The following is a 17,390-nucleotide window of genomic DNA, read 5'->3' as shown; positions in this document are numbered from 1 at the left end:
ACAAGTAGCGTCAAATGCGTCAGTGCACCAGGCCGGTGCCTCGTATACGGCCCTTCGAAGCAAAAATGGTGGCGTAGCACTGAAATGAGCGGCCCTTCCCTTACAAAAATTGTCAAGGAGTTTCAATTGAGTTTCTAATGCATTCTTATAGACTACATTAGAAACCCAATTGAGTCTTATTGATAATTTTTGTAAGGGTTGGAAGCGAATGGAGGCGCAGCATTCGCTTGTGGCAAGTGTCTCGCGCGTTTGCACGACAACGGCCCGTGCAGCGAAATCTCGCGCTGCAAAACCCAGGCATCCTGGGTCCAATCCCCATCCGGCCTGCCCGTTCCGATTTGGGTGAGCACCGTACCGGCGTGCGGTCGTGTATCACTATATACTGCGTGGTGCGCGTTAAAAACACCAGGCTAGCAGTTGTACTGCATAGGCTACATTTCTTGTCGACAGCTGAGACATCAGAAGCCCGTTAAGGCTAACTTCCGGCTGTATAAACATACATGTCGCAGAAATATTATTACCCATCGAAGTGTCGCTTCTGTACGTGTTTCCGACTGTGAGTATGACTGCGAGAAGAGAGTGGTTATATCGAACAGAAAATAACTCGTTATTTGCGGCACGCTGACATGAGGGCTGTGTTTGCATTGATCGCGTGTCTACAAACACTCCCATGGGTCGGGCTTAAAGGAGTGCGGGGGCACGGCGAGGAGTGCCGGACGTTTGGCAAAACGCCACAGCTGCGGTGAAGTAGCGCGAGAGCCTTGCCCCGGACGGCTTAAAAGCTTCTTTGGCGGACTCGCGATTCTTGCCAAGGTCTGTAGGGTCGTTCACAGACGTCATTTTCTAAACGGAAACGGAGTTTAAAGTCGTCGTCTTTTTTTTTTTTTTCTCCCGCTCTTCGCTGTTTTGACACGGGGTTTCCGTCAGTCAAAACAAACAGACCGCCCTGGCACTCGCGCAAACATTGCTTATTTCTCATCATAAACACGAGGGGAAAGCGGAAGGCTTCATGCACTTCGCATGTGGGCTGTCAGAAATATCTGCATGCGCGTACTCGTGCTGCCCCGCCTAACATATCAGTCGGCTCCCCTCCCCAGAAACCTGACCTCGGTGTCACGTGACTTCATGGGGCAACGTGTCGCCATGGTGTGACGTGGCATTACGATGTCATGACGTCACCTTGTGTCTGGTCACGTCGCGTGACACCGTGACGCCACAGTGTCTGGTGACGTCATGATGCGACGTCATAGAGCACGTATAAATCCTTTGTATTTAGAATACCTTTGGGATGACAGTGTCACGTTACATTATGGCGTCATCGAGGATACATCCCAGCGCGGACGAAAAAGCGGTAGGGGCTGGCCATGGGAATGTTATGCATTTAAACTATATAAAGAAACCCGCAATATTTATGCTTTATTGTTAATCCAAAAGCTTAACCTGCGGTAATGACGGGGAGTTGTATCGCTCTCCAATCGCAAAGACACATAACGATACATTTATTCATTGAATCAATGAATTCAGTGGCCAGGCATCTAAATGGCACGAATGGGGTGTCGCCTCACTGCCATTGGATTTCTAAACCACTCGACTTCCTTATTAAACTGGCTAACGTGTAAGATTAATTGTTCGTGTTTGAGTGCATCCCGGAGTGCAATGACGCACACTCCTTTCTGGGAATGATAACGGCTTGAACACGGATACGGAGTCGTTCATAAACTAGCAGTGTATGTATTCATGACTGGCGTATTGATCATAAAAACCGATATGAGTGGAAATCGTTGGTTGGTCGAGCGCTTCAAAGATCAAAGCGTCGACCTAACCTTTGCGCTAAAGTCGTTCTGTTTAGCGCTTTCTGACCATATTAAGAAGAGCTTACATGTGTGGACTGCTAGCCAACCTTATGCGAAGCACGCGAGTCGTGTTTTGTATAGTGATATCTAATGTGAGCGCTCCCCTGGTGGCAGCCGAAAAGCTCTTCTGTGTCGTAGCGCTAATATAGTAGTCCGAGCAGGGGAGGCCGCTCGCTAAGGGTGGGAATCGTAGCTCATGTTTCATGTGAATGAGCCATCTCACATCTCACAATCTCGGTAGCCACCGGTGCGAAGGAATGGTAAAAAAAAAGAAGAAAAAAAAACAACAAAAACACACTGTGGTGTGGACGGTAAAAATAGGAGTATGATATACAGTATTTCCTCGAGTAATAGCCGCACTGTCTATGAAGAAAACCTGAGGGTTCGCTTTTCCGCGGAGCACGCTGATAGCCAATCACCGTGATCGACAACATAACTAAAGCAGTTTACAGGGCATAGATAACGTGTTCGAGCGAAGATATCATCTGTGAAGATTGCGTTTGTATGGAGAATCGTGTTCCCGATCTATTGGGGGATTGTGGGGATTCTGGGGATTGTAGTTGGTCAGCCATTAAAGTTGCGACGAGTCACACGCTGTAGATGAGCAACTTAGCCAGTGCAGTACAACCGCTAGCCTGGGGTCTTTAACGTGCACCACGCAGTAGTGATACACGACCGCACGCCGGTACGATGCTCATCCAGATCGAAATGGCAGGGGTGGGGCTCGAACCCAGGATCCCTGGGTTCTGCAGCGCGAGCTTTCGCTTTACGCGCGTCGAGCTGGGTGTGCGCTTAGCCCACTCGGCCACCGATCCCCCGTGTTCTCGATTTAATTGTTCGCTATGTTATTTATGCGCAACGTGATGATTGGCTGTATATGTGCTTTGCGGGAAAGTAGAAGCAAGGGCCTTCTTCATAAATAGTGCGGCTATTACCTGAGTAAATATGGTATATATATATATATATACCTTGGCATAGAAAAGAATGAAAAATCGTCGCCGGTCGCGCGGGGCTACCCGGTGCTGTGTGGACAGAACGAACCTGGACACCATCGAAGGCAGTTGTCGCTTCTTGGATACTCACAATATACAGGGTGTTTTACAGCGGAGCTGCTAAGGGCTAGTTTCCAGTTCCGTGTCCGCGGACAAATAGATCTCGACACAACCCTCTGGACAGCTACCGCCATCTATGAGCGACAGTGGCAACCAAATAGATGGCGGCACATAGTACAGTTCCGCTGCACTTCCTTCTTCACCAAAATAAAAAGTCTGAAGGTTTTTTTTTTTTTTTTTTTAAGTTTTACAGATTTATTTTAAAAAGCCGTGAAAGCTGCACTTATGCGGTTTGTGCAGGTGAGTTATACGGCCAGGGGAACATGGCATAGGGGTCTAATTGTAACGACCAGTGGGCTAATTAATTAAAATTGGTCAATTAACTTTTTCATTATGAAAATATACATATGGTTCCAATTAGAAACTTGCTGAGCGTCCTCGAAAACCACTAACTCAGTAATTTTAAGAAAGACTTTGAACGCGTGAGAAGCGTATTGTGCACTAAAGTTACCACTCGTGGAGGAGGTAGAAGGCCAGCGGTTGCGCAACGCGGTCGATTAGATTAGGAAGTTTTTGTGGACCGCGTTTCCCCCTCCGCTTAGCCCTCCGCAGCGAAGGAGCCGCTGCTGCGCCTGCGCGCCGATAGCCTTGAGTGTAAAAAGCCGGTTATCGTAGCGGGTTGTGGAGAGCGTTGCGAGACTGCTAAAACGATCTACAAAAACTCCCTATTAGACAGTTTTAGTGGACCGTACGCTATAGCTTTGCGTACACAAGGAACATGCGGGTCCTGAGTGCGCATGCACAGAACTCAATAGAAGTGCTAGCGTATTGCGTACGCACGCAACGCTGGGGATGTTGCGTTGTGGGCCAGCGGGCTTTGCGGGAAGCTCTCGAGAGATCTCGGGCCCAACGAGAGCGCCAGTTTCAAGATGGCGGTTACCTGGACTGGCGCAGCAACGGCGTCGTGGTGTTCTCGAAGTTCTGTGTTACGTGAACGGTGAAATAACGTGGCGTTCAGCACGGCGATTCTTTCCGGGACGTACCGCGGTCGAATCATATCGCCGTGCCGCTGAAGGAGTGCAGTGAAAGTGTTCACCGCTCGCAATGTGCGTCAACGCTACGATCTGCTTAATGCTAGGTCTATTCGGTCAGTTCATCGCAGACGGACGAACGACTCTTCAAGAAATCGACGAAGTTCTCGCTATGCACTGGACATCAGTAGGTCATGGATTTCCTTCCGCGATATCATTGATGCATGGTGCCGTTTCCACGGGACGAGTGTCGGAGGCTGCGTGATCGAATTTGGCTACGCACTCGTACCCGTACAATCTTAGAAAAAAGGGTATCGATAGTCCTCCCTAAGGGGAGGAACGGTCTTGTAACCTATGTTCCTTTAGAAAGGGAGAAACTTTGGTCCCTGAAGCAGGGGAGCAAATAATTCCTCTGTCGCCTGCATCTCATTATGGCGGCCCTGAATCGAGCTAATCGAGCTCAATAAGGCTTAACGAGGACGCTACGTCTCTTAAACGGGACGAGAGGAGCAGCAAATAAGAGCGTTAGCGAGCTTTCTGCGAACTGTTTCCGAAGCCAGATTCCACCCCGCAGGCACAGAAACTTGCGTTTCGAAAGCAGTTGCTCAGTCTTCTCGTCGTCAGCACTGCGATGTTAAACGGAGACAGCCGATTCCCAGTTACTTCGCGCACTTTACGTCTTACCTTTGCTGTTCCTCGAGTCACAATTCCTTCGTCAACCGCTCATCACGGAGGAATGGCAAACCAATCTGCGAAACCAAAAGCCGCTCTCAAAAGGACAAACTCGAAGGCGCTGTTTATCGCGTAGTGTGAAAGAATGTTAAATCGCTTGCCACCAGATGGCAAGGTCAAGCAGAGTAATTGCAAGTAGGTGGCGCTAGGTACCGCCCAATTCATGTTCTACAAACAATAATATTATTTCTTGAGGCCACCATTACGCTTCTGGATCTTCAAGAACCTCTACTATACACACACGGGATCCTCGGGAACCTCTACACACTACAAGCATCAGGTCAACATACATTGAGCGCATACGCATAGGTGGCACACACAAACATCAACACAACGACACACTAACCCGAACACTACACCCGAGCTCTGCGTTTCCGTCTTTTATACTGGTCGTTTTGAACGTACGGAATTTCTCGGTGACGGAATAAGCAATAAAAAATATTCCCCAACATGTTGATTTTTTTTCAGTAATGTCATACCTCTGAGAGTATTTTGAAACGCTCAGGGGATTAATCTCTTATTAAAAAAGTAAACGCTCGATCATGCCGTAATTATTTGAAAGCCAAATTTTGTTTTGAGCAATAAACGAAACTCGAACTACTTTCAATCTGTCCGAGTCAAAAGCAGTCCAACTGTACGTAAGGAATCAGTACCACAAGGCTACCAAACCGCAATTCTTTCGATTTAAACCGCGTTCCATTTCTTTCTTTTTTTCTTCTTCTTTTTCTTTTTTTTTTTATTGGGGGGCCCGGGGGGGGGGGGGGGGGGGGGTAGGAGAGTGCGCCGCGAGCCGCACTTTCCTAGCGCTCTGTGGTGTGTGTCTCTCCTACTCGTCCGTCGTTTTTAGCGCTTTTAACGCCAAAACTTTAACACGCAAAGAGCCGCATGCGGCTCGGGAGCCGCAGCTTGGCCACCCCTGATATATATATATATATATATATATATATATATATATATATATATAGTATATATATTTTTTTTCTTTCATATATATATATATATATGTCTTCAGTGACCGGTAGGATAGTGCTCCCATTTGAGATAAGGGCCGAGACAAAGTTGACCTTATCGGTATAAGTTTCGTGTGCACCACGCAGTGCAAAAAATACACTCGCCTCTCTTGATAAGCAAAGCCAGAGCTGGAAAAAAGCGATATGGCGCTCTAGTGTTCGCGCTAAGCTAAGCTGCTTAAAGGGAAACTTGGCGTGTTTCGCATCTCACAGCGAGCACGTCCGCTAGCACGCAGCAACGCCTAGGCGGACGCCTTTGCGGCTTCTCTCGTCACGCTGCCGCCTACGTTGCCGCTTGGGGCGAGATTGGGGATCCACTAACCATGACGTCGTGCGCAGGCCTTTTCCTCTAGGTGGTATTGCTGGTACACGTAAGCCGATGTTCCTCGCGCCAGCTTGTTTATGAACCTGCACAGCCTCCAGAGTTCGCCAAGTTATCGTGAAACGGAGTATAGGCCGGCGCGGAGCCGTAGCTCTGCACCAGCCTCTATGACTCTGGGCTTGTACGCGCCTTCGGGACAAAAGAAGAAAGAAAAATAACAAAAACAAAGCGTAGGTTGCAAATATTTTTAACATTGACTGATTTAGTTGTTTCTGACGATGTTGAGGAAGTTTCTATTTGAAACAAGCTGGCCGTTTATTTTTACTAATTAAAATTTTAATTATGCAAAACTAGTGAAGGATCTATGAGATAAATGTAAGGGCGCAAACGAGCTGGTGTACATTAAACATGATTAAAAAACCCTGAGACTACAGAATCACACACACTCAAAGGTCTCAAGACTTGAGACTTTTGAGTGTGTGCGTCGTTACCTGCGCTCTCGGGGTTTTGGATCATGTCTAGTGAAGGATCTAATCATTTTGAACATAATATACTTAAATAACTAGGAAATATTAGTGTGACTAACATGGTATCAATCTCATTTCTGTGGCATACGTAGTTTGCACGCGAAAACTTAAGCCGGCGTGTCCTGCAACGCCCGGAAGTTTCTTCAGCCAGTAGTTTCAGGCAGGTAAATTTCTCTTTGGGTGAGCATTCGCTTGTAAACCACAAAAACAGTGGAATACTGCAACAATCGATGAAAATTAATGAAGTGTTCGTCTAGACCTTTACGGAACCCATTACAAGTAATCAAGTTACCTGTAGTCGATTACTTTTCGGAGTAATTATGTAAACATTCCATTACATTTATTAGAAAGTAAGCTCACCAGCAATTTGATTACTTTTCGAAGTTTTAAAATTACTTGTAACCATTGAGTTTTTTCCATCCATTCCTAATGACATCCTTTGTCTGCAAAGGTCTTGTTTCAAAGAATCATCGAACCAACTCTCCGATTGGAGGATGGTTTATCAAAATTGGTGAATTAAGAATTGATAAGTAGCTTATAATTTGGGTAATTCCAATTCAGTAATAAACAACGCGAAGCACCTGCCGTTCTTAAACGAACCGAAAAATCTCCCCGTTTTGGAAATTCGAAGAAATCGGAGAAGTACCCTTGTCTTCTTGAAGTAACGGCCAATTACTTTTCGTCTCACACAATCGAGTGATCTAGTGTAATACTTTTTAAACGAGAGTAATTTTAATTTTAATAGTTTACTTTTTTAGAGTAACGTGTCAAAAACTGTAATTCGTTCTTTTGGCGCTCTGTTCGGCTAATAACACCACCACTGTGGAGCACATCCTTATATTGTTCGCCGCGATTGGCTCTTCCTCTCTCTCCCTCTTTCTCGATTTCTATTTCTTTATCCCCCTCTTTCTATCTTCCTCTTTCTATTTCTTTACATAGCCCTCTCTCTTTCTGTCTCTCTCCGTGTTCTGCAGAAAAGTCTTCTTACAGACATATTCGCGACTCCAGCGACCTATAGGGGGCGCCACCACCAATGAAACATGGCGGCTGGGAACAGGTTACGTCGCTCGGCCGGGCCGCCTGAACGGGGGCGCATTCAATTTAACGGATTTTCTTTTGTTTAATGCTCTATTTTATAGGTATTTGAGCTGCGACGGTTAAGTGTAGCCGCTGCACATAAACTTGCAGAACATAGTTTTGTTTTCCCGGTGTTTTGTATTCTTTTCACGTCAAACTTTTGTTTCGATGATTTCGTTCAAAACTATGGGCCCCGGAGAAACGGTAATAGACTCTAATCAGTTTTGATCAGCTAAGGAAGGCGGTGATGGCTACAGATTTGTTCCACCGAAAGTAATTTTCAGCTAACTCGCATGCCTCGAGCATGCGACTTATCTGTCCGCGAAATCGAGCTTTTGTGCGTGTCCGCGTTGAAGAAACAGCTCCAGTCGTCTGCTCGGTCAACAACACAGGCTCCAGGCAAATTACGAAAATTAAGCAAGCGCTTCTTGAGCCAAGGAGCATGTTAACCCGCCGGCGCCCCACTAAGCAGCTTAGACTCGTATTTCAATTCAGGTTTCAGTAGCAATCGAGAATTCATTCTGACGAATGCGCGGGTTATGTATTATATTACGTACTATGTCGCACTAAAGCGATATTAGTATATTCTTCGGTTTGAAATACGAGCTAAGTTGACTAGCTCTTAGGTGAACTGCTGAATAAAAGTATATTTGACAGACAGAGAGATACTACTTAAATTCAGCCAAGTGGCTCTAGCTGGCAGCACGGCGACGAATGCGGACAAACTGGAAAGAGCTTTCATCGGAAATTCACGCAGATCCCCCTCTGCATTGAACTTGACTTCGAATCCTGAACGGAGGAATTGAGTATTTTTTGTGGCCGGACAACCTGAACAATGGAGACGTATATTGCTGCTGGCTTCGACGGGGGCATAGTATAAATATTGGAGGCCCGATAGGTCATAATATATTGACAGCCTGTCAGCTTCTAACTTCGCGAGGCGCGTCCCCCACCTTTTAAACGCAGACAATTTCCCTCATGAATCGTATGCAGCGAGCAGGTTTTCCTGAATCAAGTAATTGCGAAATCAGACCAACTCCTTCGGTGTGGTCCAGAGGCTTTTTCGGCGAAAAGCAGCCAAGACGAACAACCAACGCACCGACCCGCGTGGGTGGCTCAATTTTCAAGCTAATCGAACACAACCAAACTCAAGAAAAGCAGCTGTCGAACCTTCCCATTCACTTCATTGCAACATTGGTGTTCCCTCAAGTGAAACACATCGTCTGTCGCCCTCATTCCACTGTTCTACATCCATATAAATAATTCTTATCAGTTACCAAGCAGTTCTCACTTTGAATGTGATTCGAGACAGACAAGAAATCAAAACGTTTTTCCGTGATTCCTCTTCCAAGAAATCGAAAGCATGCGACTGTGTGTTGAGGAGGAAACGGGCTTTCAAACAATTACGTGTTACACGTAATTGAAGGAAACAATCTACTGAGGCCTTACCACACTAATGAACACTCAGGCAAACTTAAGGAATATTCGGACCTTTGTCAAATTACATTGTTCGCCCCCGCGCCGACAACACGTGTCCGCGAAAGCCGTCAGAGACGCGGAGATAAGCAAAGCGTAAAGGTGGTTCCCGGTTTTCCCGCTTGGTGCCGTCCGTTTTGCTGGAGTCGCAAATATCTGTGTGCGTGTTTTTTTTTTCTTGTTTTTATAGAGTGTATAGTTAAAACACACTGTCTATACGGGTTCTCGCAATGATGTCCCCACCTCCTTGTACTCTTTACAGATTACGCCGATCTCGAGGAGGGTCTGGCGCTTCGGAAACTGGAGCTTGACGACGAGGACCGAAATTCTAAAGGTGAGTCTTTTGGTTGCCTTTCAAAGACTTGGCGCTGTTTACTTTAAATGAAAAAAAAAAAAAAATCGAGGCCGTATATTTGCGCAATTTTTGCATCAGCCAGACCCCTTGGGCACGAAGATATTACCTTCGTCGATCGCACGCGGCTAGTTTTTTTTTACTTCGTTAAAAAGAATTAAGATTTTCTTCTTTTTTTTAAATCTTCTATATAAGATTGAGCGAAATCATTCTAGTCATCGACGGCTAATGAAATGCGAGGCTTTGCTTATTAATATAGCCTCGTTTCTGCTATCGTGATTGGTTCTTTGGCGTTGTTATCCGCTAACGCTTCAACCCTATTGGCTGTGAAGCGATAATGAGATGTTTGGGACTCGCCACGCGTTTCTTAAGCTGTCGGTGAGTCACGACGCATGTATGATGAACCTAAACATGGGCCACTCACAATGACCCAACTATTCTACAACGCAGTTCTGTAAAGTTTTAGGAAGCAAGGTGTATAAGGCGCAAAAAAGCAACGGACACAAGGAAGAAGACGCACGCACGCACGCACGTACGCACACGCGCGCACACGCACGCACGCACGCACGCACGCACACACGCACACACACACAAACACACACACACACACGCGCGCGCGCACACGCACACACACACACACACACACACACACACACACACACGCACACACACACGCACACACACACACACGCACCTGACACCGAGCTTGCCATGAGGTGTCTTCTTCCTTGTGTCCGTTTTTTTTTTTCGCCTTACACCGTGCTTTCTAACATTCATGAACTAGCCCAATTACAAGTTTTTTCGACTGTAAAGGTTTGTTTAGTGTGCCTCAACTTGAACTCTTGTAAGGAAGTTTGTAACTACGTCATTTTTTTTATTTAAGGGATTTTTTCTTGCAATCTAGCAAGAACTCAGGAAAGAGAGCCGGTAAAAGAGGCGCGCAATCTGTTTAAGGGGCGGAATTTTCTTATGGAAATTTCTACAACAAGCGAGCGTAAAGGGAACGCTAAATGCGGTACAAACTAAAGGGTAAACTTTCCAACGGCGCGGAACCAGCTCGACGCCGAGGAAACGCGGGAGGGCATTTAGACGGAGCGGTCTCAAGACCTTTGAGTCTCGACGTTCACAACAGGAAGAAAGACAAATGGGTTCGCTCCGGACGGCTTGCCTTAACCAGCTACGACGTGTACTTAAAAAATGAAACAGGGGAAGAAAAAGAAGGAAGGGAGAACGGAAAACAGACAAACGCAACACGTTAGCGTGAAGCTCAACGTCTGGTCTTTAAAGATTAGAGATTAGGTGGACTTCACATGAAGGAACATAACAAACGTTTGACGGCAATGGTCAGTATTTCCGGGACTATCTCAGGACTTAGGATTTTCTGGAGAGGCAACGGAAGAGATTTAGTAAGAAGAATTTATTTGAACTCTCTTTTCTTTGTGAGGACGATGTATTACTTTGTTTTGGTAATGGCTTCAAGAAAGCGTCAATCGACGGAAGGCCGTGGCGAACAAGCACGTATAGAAAACATCACGTCTCAAAACGACCGGTACAGTAAGGACCAGTATAGTGACGACAGATACACTAACGACTGGTAAAGCAACACGACAGTTGTACAGTGACGACCGGTGCAGTAAAAAGTAATGCAGTAACGGCCGGTGCAGTAACGACCTACGCAGTAACGACTGGTACAGCAGCGAAAGTGTACAGTAACGACTGGTACAATAAGGAGCAGTACAGACGACCGGCACAGTGAGGACCAGTGCAGTAACGACCGCTACGGTAACTACTTATACAGCAACGACCGTGTGCAATAACCACCGGTGCAGTATAACGACCGCTGCAGTAACCACCGGTACGGTAACGACCGGTACAATAACGGCCGATAGGGTAACGACTGATACAATAAGGGCGGATACGGTAACGACTGGTACAGTGACGACAAGTGCAGAAACGGATGACACGGTGGCGACCAATACTGCACGACCTGTATAGTAACGCCGGTAAAATAGTAAGTGGTGCAGTAAGGGCAGCTACAGTAATAGCTGATACAATAACGATGGGTATAGTAACAACTGTTAGAGTAACGACCGGTTCCGTAAGGACTGCAAACCGAAATCTCTACGCCTAATTGTCTGGTCCCGTAAGTAGGCAGACGACACGCCAGCAAGGTATGTTAGCTGTTTATCTGAAGTTGGAACCCAGACTTTTCCGGTCTAAATTACCGCTGAGAGCATTCCATCCAACGGCAATCTTGGAAAACGTTGCTTGTCCGCCTTCATACTAAAAAAAAAAAAATAAAAAAATTGCGAGAATCTAGATTTAAACGCCTGAAGTATTTGGCCCGTAAAAGATGAATCGTGGCCGCTACGCAGAAAACCACGTTGCTTTTTTTCAAGATGGAAAGTACTGCCACTATTAAATAAGAAAATTGTGGTTCCAACCCGGTTGCTTTGTGTGCTCTTGGAAGAATCCCGCGATATCTCCTCCAATACGCCATGATGAATGGCCGTCATTGTTCCAGTGACAGGAATTTAATGAGGTTTCGCTGCACGCACATCCTACGGCGCTGTTCCCCTTTTTAAGTGCGTGCATTTATATAAACGAGGTCCTGGACTGCGGTTCCAGAGGTGAATTTATGATCGACTCGGGCAAACAATACGTTATTTTCTTTTTTTAAATGTAATTTCAGGGAATCATTTTCTTGGAACCGCCTTATATCCTGGTGCAAACATTTCGCGGTTATCCTAATATAATGTTCAGAACCCGAAGTATATCACGCCGACTAAGAGTAATTGATGCGGTAATATTGGGTTGAACATGGGTTTTTCGAGCTGATTACAAACCGTCAATCGGCATTGTATTTTTTTTTTATATTCTTTAACCCAATGGCGCTTGCATATCGAGAAGCTACGCTTCTCCGTTCTTCTAGAAGGTTCGCGTGTACTCTATACTCCGAGCGTAAAAGGTAAGGAGGCCAGAGTGACCTTGCCTAGTCAGGCCGCCCTAGCTCTTTCCCGGACATTCTAGGTAGAATATTGGAGGCGACGAGCATAGTACACGAAGAGCCGAGCGCCGTTTTGCCGATTAATTCACTGATTCTCTCTCGTGATCGCCAGCTGTTACGCCGACGTACCGTCGCCTGCTGCTGCCGCCGCCGACGCTTGCTGCTGTTTTCTCGACGTTTGTTCTTCATTTTCGTTTCTGGCATAGGTGCGCCGCCATTAAATCTTTAGCTCTTTCCGTTTTTGCCTGCCTCATCGTCTGGCATTCGCGACATTTCTTGTGGAGGTGCGGGGTACCGCAGCCCATGAAGCGTACCCCTCCAAGGCCTCGCCGCACAAGCCCAGCGCCCGGCTCAAGGAGACCGTCCGTGGAGACAACTAATACCCAAGGAAGTCACCGCACCAAAGTGTAAACCCCCGAAATTCTGACTTCTACCGGACCCCCAGAGGAAGAAGTCGACGAAACCAACTATGACCTCGCGGGCCCTGCAAACTAAGACTCTCGCCGCTGCCTCCCCCGTCGTTTACCTGCCCGTCGCCCCTCGTACGCCGACGCCCTTCCACGGCGAGATCCTTGACGACGTCGAGGACTGGATCTAACACTACGAGCGCGTAGCACGCCACAAGTGATAGACTGCCGAGCAGTAATTGCAGAACCTCTACTTTTCGCTGGAGGGTACTGCAAGGCACTGGTTTGAGAACCACGAGGCTTCGGTCACGTCGTGGGACATCTGCGTGGCCGAGTTGAAGCGGACCTTTACGAGCCAACTCCGACGGCAGCGGGCGGAGGATTTGCTTCAAATACGAATTCAAGCTCCCAACGAAAGCGTAACCAGCTTCGTTGGAGATGTGCTGCGCCTAGGTGCATGCGCCGACCCGCTAGCCACCGACGAAAAAAAGTTGCGCTTTTTCATGAAAGGCATGAAATGCGAAGTCTTTGGCGGACTTATTCGCCACCCCCCGACGACCCTTGAAGAATTTGTGACCGAGGCAATCAACATCGAGGGAGCGCTGTTGGCCAGAGCCGGTCATTATGGAAGATCGCCGGTGTAATGACAGTTACCCTCAATATCTCGCTTTAATGTTGACGGTGTCGGTATCGAAAACCTGCTCGAGATTATACGGGACGTCGTCCGACAGGAGCTCCTAAAGCTGTTCCCCGCTGCCGAGTGCTTGGTGTCGCTGTCAGTCGCCGAGATCGTACGCGACGAGGTAAAGCGGGCCTTGCAGCCTGAAACTGCCGTCGACGTGCCAGCCCCCGAGGAACCGAGGCTGTCCTACAACGCAATGGCCCGTCGATCCCCGCCACCTGTTCGTCCGTATGTGACGCCTCCGCGTCATGAGCATCCAGCACCGCAGTACTCCCGGCGTCGCGAAGAACGGGTCCAGTGCGTCCACCCGGAACGACCGACACCCCGGAAGACCGACGTGTGGAGGACGGCCGACCGACGCCCATTGTGCAACCACTGCGGGGAAGCAGACCGCATTTATCGCCGATGCCCCTTCCGACAACTTGGGCTTCGCGGGTTCCACCCGAACGACCCGCGCCCACGGCATGGTGGGCGCCCACGAGACTTCGGCAAGTATCTTCGCCGTTCACCGTCTCCTGCGCCCGCTTCACCGCGAGGAGCTCGCTCGCCTTCACCCGGACGTCCTGAATCACCTATCCATGGGTCCCGCCGAGAAAGCCGGTCTTCCTTGTCCCGCCGGGAAAACTAAGCGCGGCAACCCCTGGAATTGCCGTAGACCGACGACGTTAAGAGCCCATAAGAACGCCGGAGACTTAAAATGGCTGCATAACTCAAAATGAGGGTTCTGGAAGCGTGTAGCATGGATGTGCGTAAGTCTTTATAACAGGCCTTTTATATTGTGTTAAATTTCAAAGTGTCGTCACCTCGCTTTCCCGGTGTACATGGACAGGTTCCTCTGCCGGCGGCATCACATCACGATTCGATCGTCAGGATTGTCTGACACACGTGCCAGGTCGACTAGTCCGACAAGAAATGAGCCTCTTGTAAGAATAGATTTGCGCATGCGCAGACTGTCCTCGCACAGCGGCGAAGGCCTTAAAGGGATTGTCCGGTCAAATTTTGTATTCGAGAAAACAATTGAATATCATTGTTATTGCCTCGAGAAGCATTGTACGTGCAATATCCGAATTTCATATGCCCCTCTGCGTGAGTAATTGAATTTATACTGCTCCAATCGCATTCTAGCGTAAACGCTGCTTTCGTTGGCAACATTGAAGTTCTGACGTCACAAAACACAAAGCGATCATTTTTGTCTCGCTGTTAGCCTGCGAGTGAACGCCTCAGCGTGCTTCGTTTTTGTTGTTGTGCTCGACTTGTTTCGTGGTTGGGTGAGAGTTTTGTTGCGCGGTTGGGTTCCACAACCACCGGCCAGCACATGCGAGCCAAGACATGACGTTCCACACTTTTCCGCGAGACGTGCAGTGACGAGCAAAGTGGACCGTCGTCGTGCGTAGGGACTGGGTTCCCGTCCAGATCGAGATCCCGCTTATGCAGCAATCATCTCACAGAAGAAAGCTACGAGCCGAGCTCTCAGCGGACAGAAGGCTTGTAAGCTGAGGTGTGATGCTGTGCCAACAATATTAAACTACGTCCACCCACTCCTCGCCCAAATCGGATCAGTCAATTTAGGTCTGTTCGATTCGCCTGAACTGGCTGAACTAGTTCGGCAGTGCAGGAACTGGTGCATTCGATTCAACCGGAAGTTGCACGACCGCTGCACTGGCGCGTTCGATTCATCCTAGTTCTGAACGAGTGCAGACCCAGTTCCTCAAAATCTTGCACTGGCTCCGGACTCGGTTCAGCGTCCGTGCATAAGCAGACGACAAGAGCAGACGGCGATAGCAGAACTCCTCGTCCGTCTCTGCTCGCGGTGCCATTTTTCGTAGCGCTTGCTCAAAGGTCTGCGATGTTTAACAATAACGCCGATACGGTGGTTGCATTTCCTCTCATTTATGGTAATAACGTTCCCGCGGTGGACGCGGAATTGAGATCATAACCGAGGGTAGGAATTTGCTTGATTATGATATTCTAAAAGCGTTTTAGGCACCTGCTCGCGTAAGTTTGGCTCCCTGTGGTGAGTGTTAAAATATTGGCTCACATAAATTGTTTCTTTTTGCTGCTATGTGGGGATCCACAGTGTTGATATTCTTACTTACAGACACGGGAAAGGTGTTGCCCTGTTGATAGTCTCCGCCTTCAGTTGCTCTTGGATGCATATTGACGACTCCGATACAATGCAGAGGTCTGGGATTTAGTGCGTTGGCACTCGCATGTCCCCGTAGCTGAGCATAATACTGCATGCTTTGTCCGCTGGTATCTGGAAAAAAATAAAAAAAGGAGAAATAGTAACGGTTAGAAGTAATTTTCATTACTTCAAGAAGTAGTCAGATTACTCTTGTGATTACTTCCTAATAAAAATAATCAACTGATTACAACATTACTCCAAAAAGTAATCGATTCCAAGTAATTTAATAACTTGTAATGCGGATGGTACAAGTCTGGTCGTACCCGATGATAAGTTTGCGGAAAAATAAACTAAGGAAGAGTCTAGTGCATTAATGCATAATAAAGGAACAATATGCTGAATCGCGAAGAATAGTTGAACTCGGAAGTTTGCTGGTCACGTGCATTGATTTTTGTGGGCATTTACTTTTTGCGACCTTCGTAGACTGGAGTCCTATAATGACGCAGATAATATATATTAAAAAAAATGTGATAATGTCTCAGCCTGTCTTTTTTTTTTTTTTTTTTTTAAGAAATCGAGTACTTGAGATAGATTTGAATTGTGCTAGGCCGTAAATACATTTTAAGTGTCGGACGACGCATTCCGGAGCAAGGAAAGAAAGCACGTTGAAACGAGACGTCCTCTTTGTCTGACTCTTTCGTATTTTTGGACACATCCAACAAGGCGTGGAGAGGAGATCGGAGCGGCGCGTTGAAGTAACCTGATGGCGGCCACATCACGCTATTCCAACATGGCAGTGCCCATGCGGGGGTGGTGAAAAGGTCTATACAGTTGACGTGCGGAAGGGGTTGCTGCGCTCTCTTCTTGCAGACAAGGTATATCAACCGGAACGTCATCGTCCTCCGCCTTTGCAATTCCAGAATATAATAGACTTGAGATGGCACACCTCTCTCACGGAACAGCGCCTAGAAGAGCAGAACTCCGCGGTGTTCTATTAGACATTGACTATATCTGAGAGACAAAACATAAAGAACAATGGGTAATTTTAACTGATTGTTTTGCGACTCAAAAGCTTAATATTCGGAAAACCATGTAGCAATAATACCATTCAGTTGAAGATAGTATAGAAGCATATGGTAAAGCCATTGACATGGGACAGCAAGTAATATTTCAATGGACTGCGGGCCATAGCGGGATCAGCGAGAACGAGCAAGCTGTCAAGGCAGCTAAAGCTGGCTGTAGTAAGCTGCGAAAAGTCAGAAAGCTTCCGTTTACCAAAAATGCATAAAATGTTCTATAAAAGTAGTAAAAACTATGGCTATGCAATTTCCACCACTTGCACATCGAAATAGCCGCGTATATCTATTACATCCAGAATTAGCTACGGGTTTACCAGATAACAGGCCCAGAAAGCTAGAAACCTCATACCATAGACTGCGACTTGGGGTAGCCTACACGAGAAGCTACAATATCCTTCTTGGCCGGACTGATAACACAAACTGCGATATGTGCAATTTCAAGGAAGATGTGGAGCATTTCTTATGCGATTGCATTAAATATCAAACTCAACGAGAAGACATAACAAAGACGCTTTAACAGCTGGACCAACGATTATTTACTGTGGCGAAAACCCTGGCTGGAACAATTGGCGATAGCAGCGTGTCTTCTTTAAAACACTCCAAAGGTATGTCATAGATACTGGCCGTCAAGATAAACTTTAAGTGCATGTGTGTGTTT

General features: G+C 47.1%; 1 protein-coding gene across 2 annotated transcripts in view; it reads left to right on the top strand.

The window, feature by feature from the left end:
- Positions 1–17,390, top strand: part of LOC8027854 (dorsal-ventral patterning protein Sog) — a 370,069-nt gene that overhangs the window by 239,613 nt on the left and 113,066 nt on the right. For both annotated transcript variants that reach the window (XM_040217931.3, XM_042290868.1), the window contains exon 4: positions 9,343–9,414. In XM_040217931.3, coding sequence (XP_040073865.1) covers positions 9,343–9,414 — 72 coding nt within the window. The remainder of the gene's footprint in view (positions 1–9,342; positions 9,415–17,390) is intronic.

This window comes from Ixodes scapularis, unplaced genomic scaffold (assembly GCF_016920785.2).
Source record: "Ixodes scapularis isolate PalLabHiFi unplaced genomic scaffold, ASM1692078v2 PGA_scaffold1__304_contigs__length_218370807, whole genome shotgun sequence".
Classification (NCBI taxonomy): domain Eukaryota; kingdom Metazoa; phylum Arthropoda; class Arachnida; order Ixodida; family Ixodidae; genus Ixodes; species Ixodes scapularis.
Note: the sequence above shows the minus strand (reverse complement) of the source record. Positions and strands in the feature narration are given on the sequence as shown.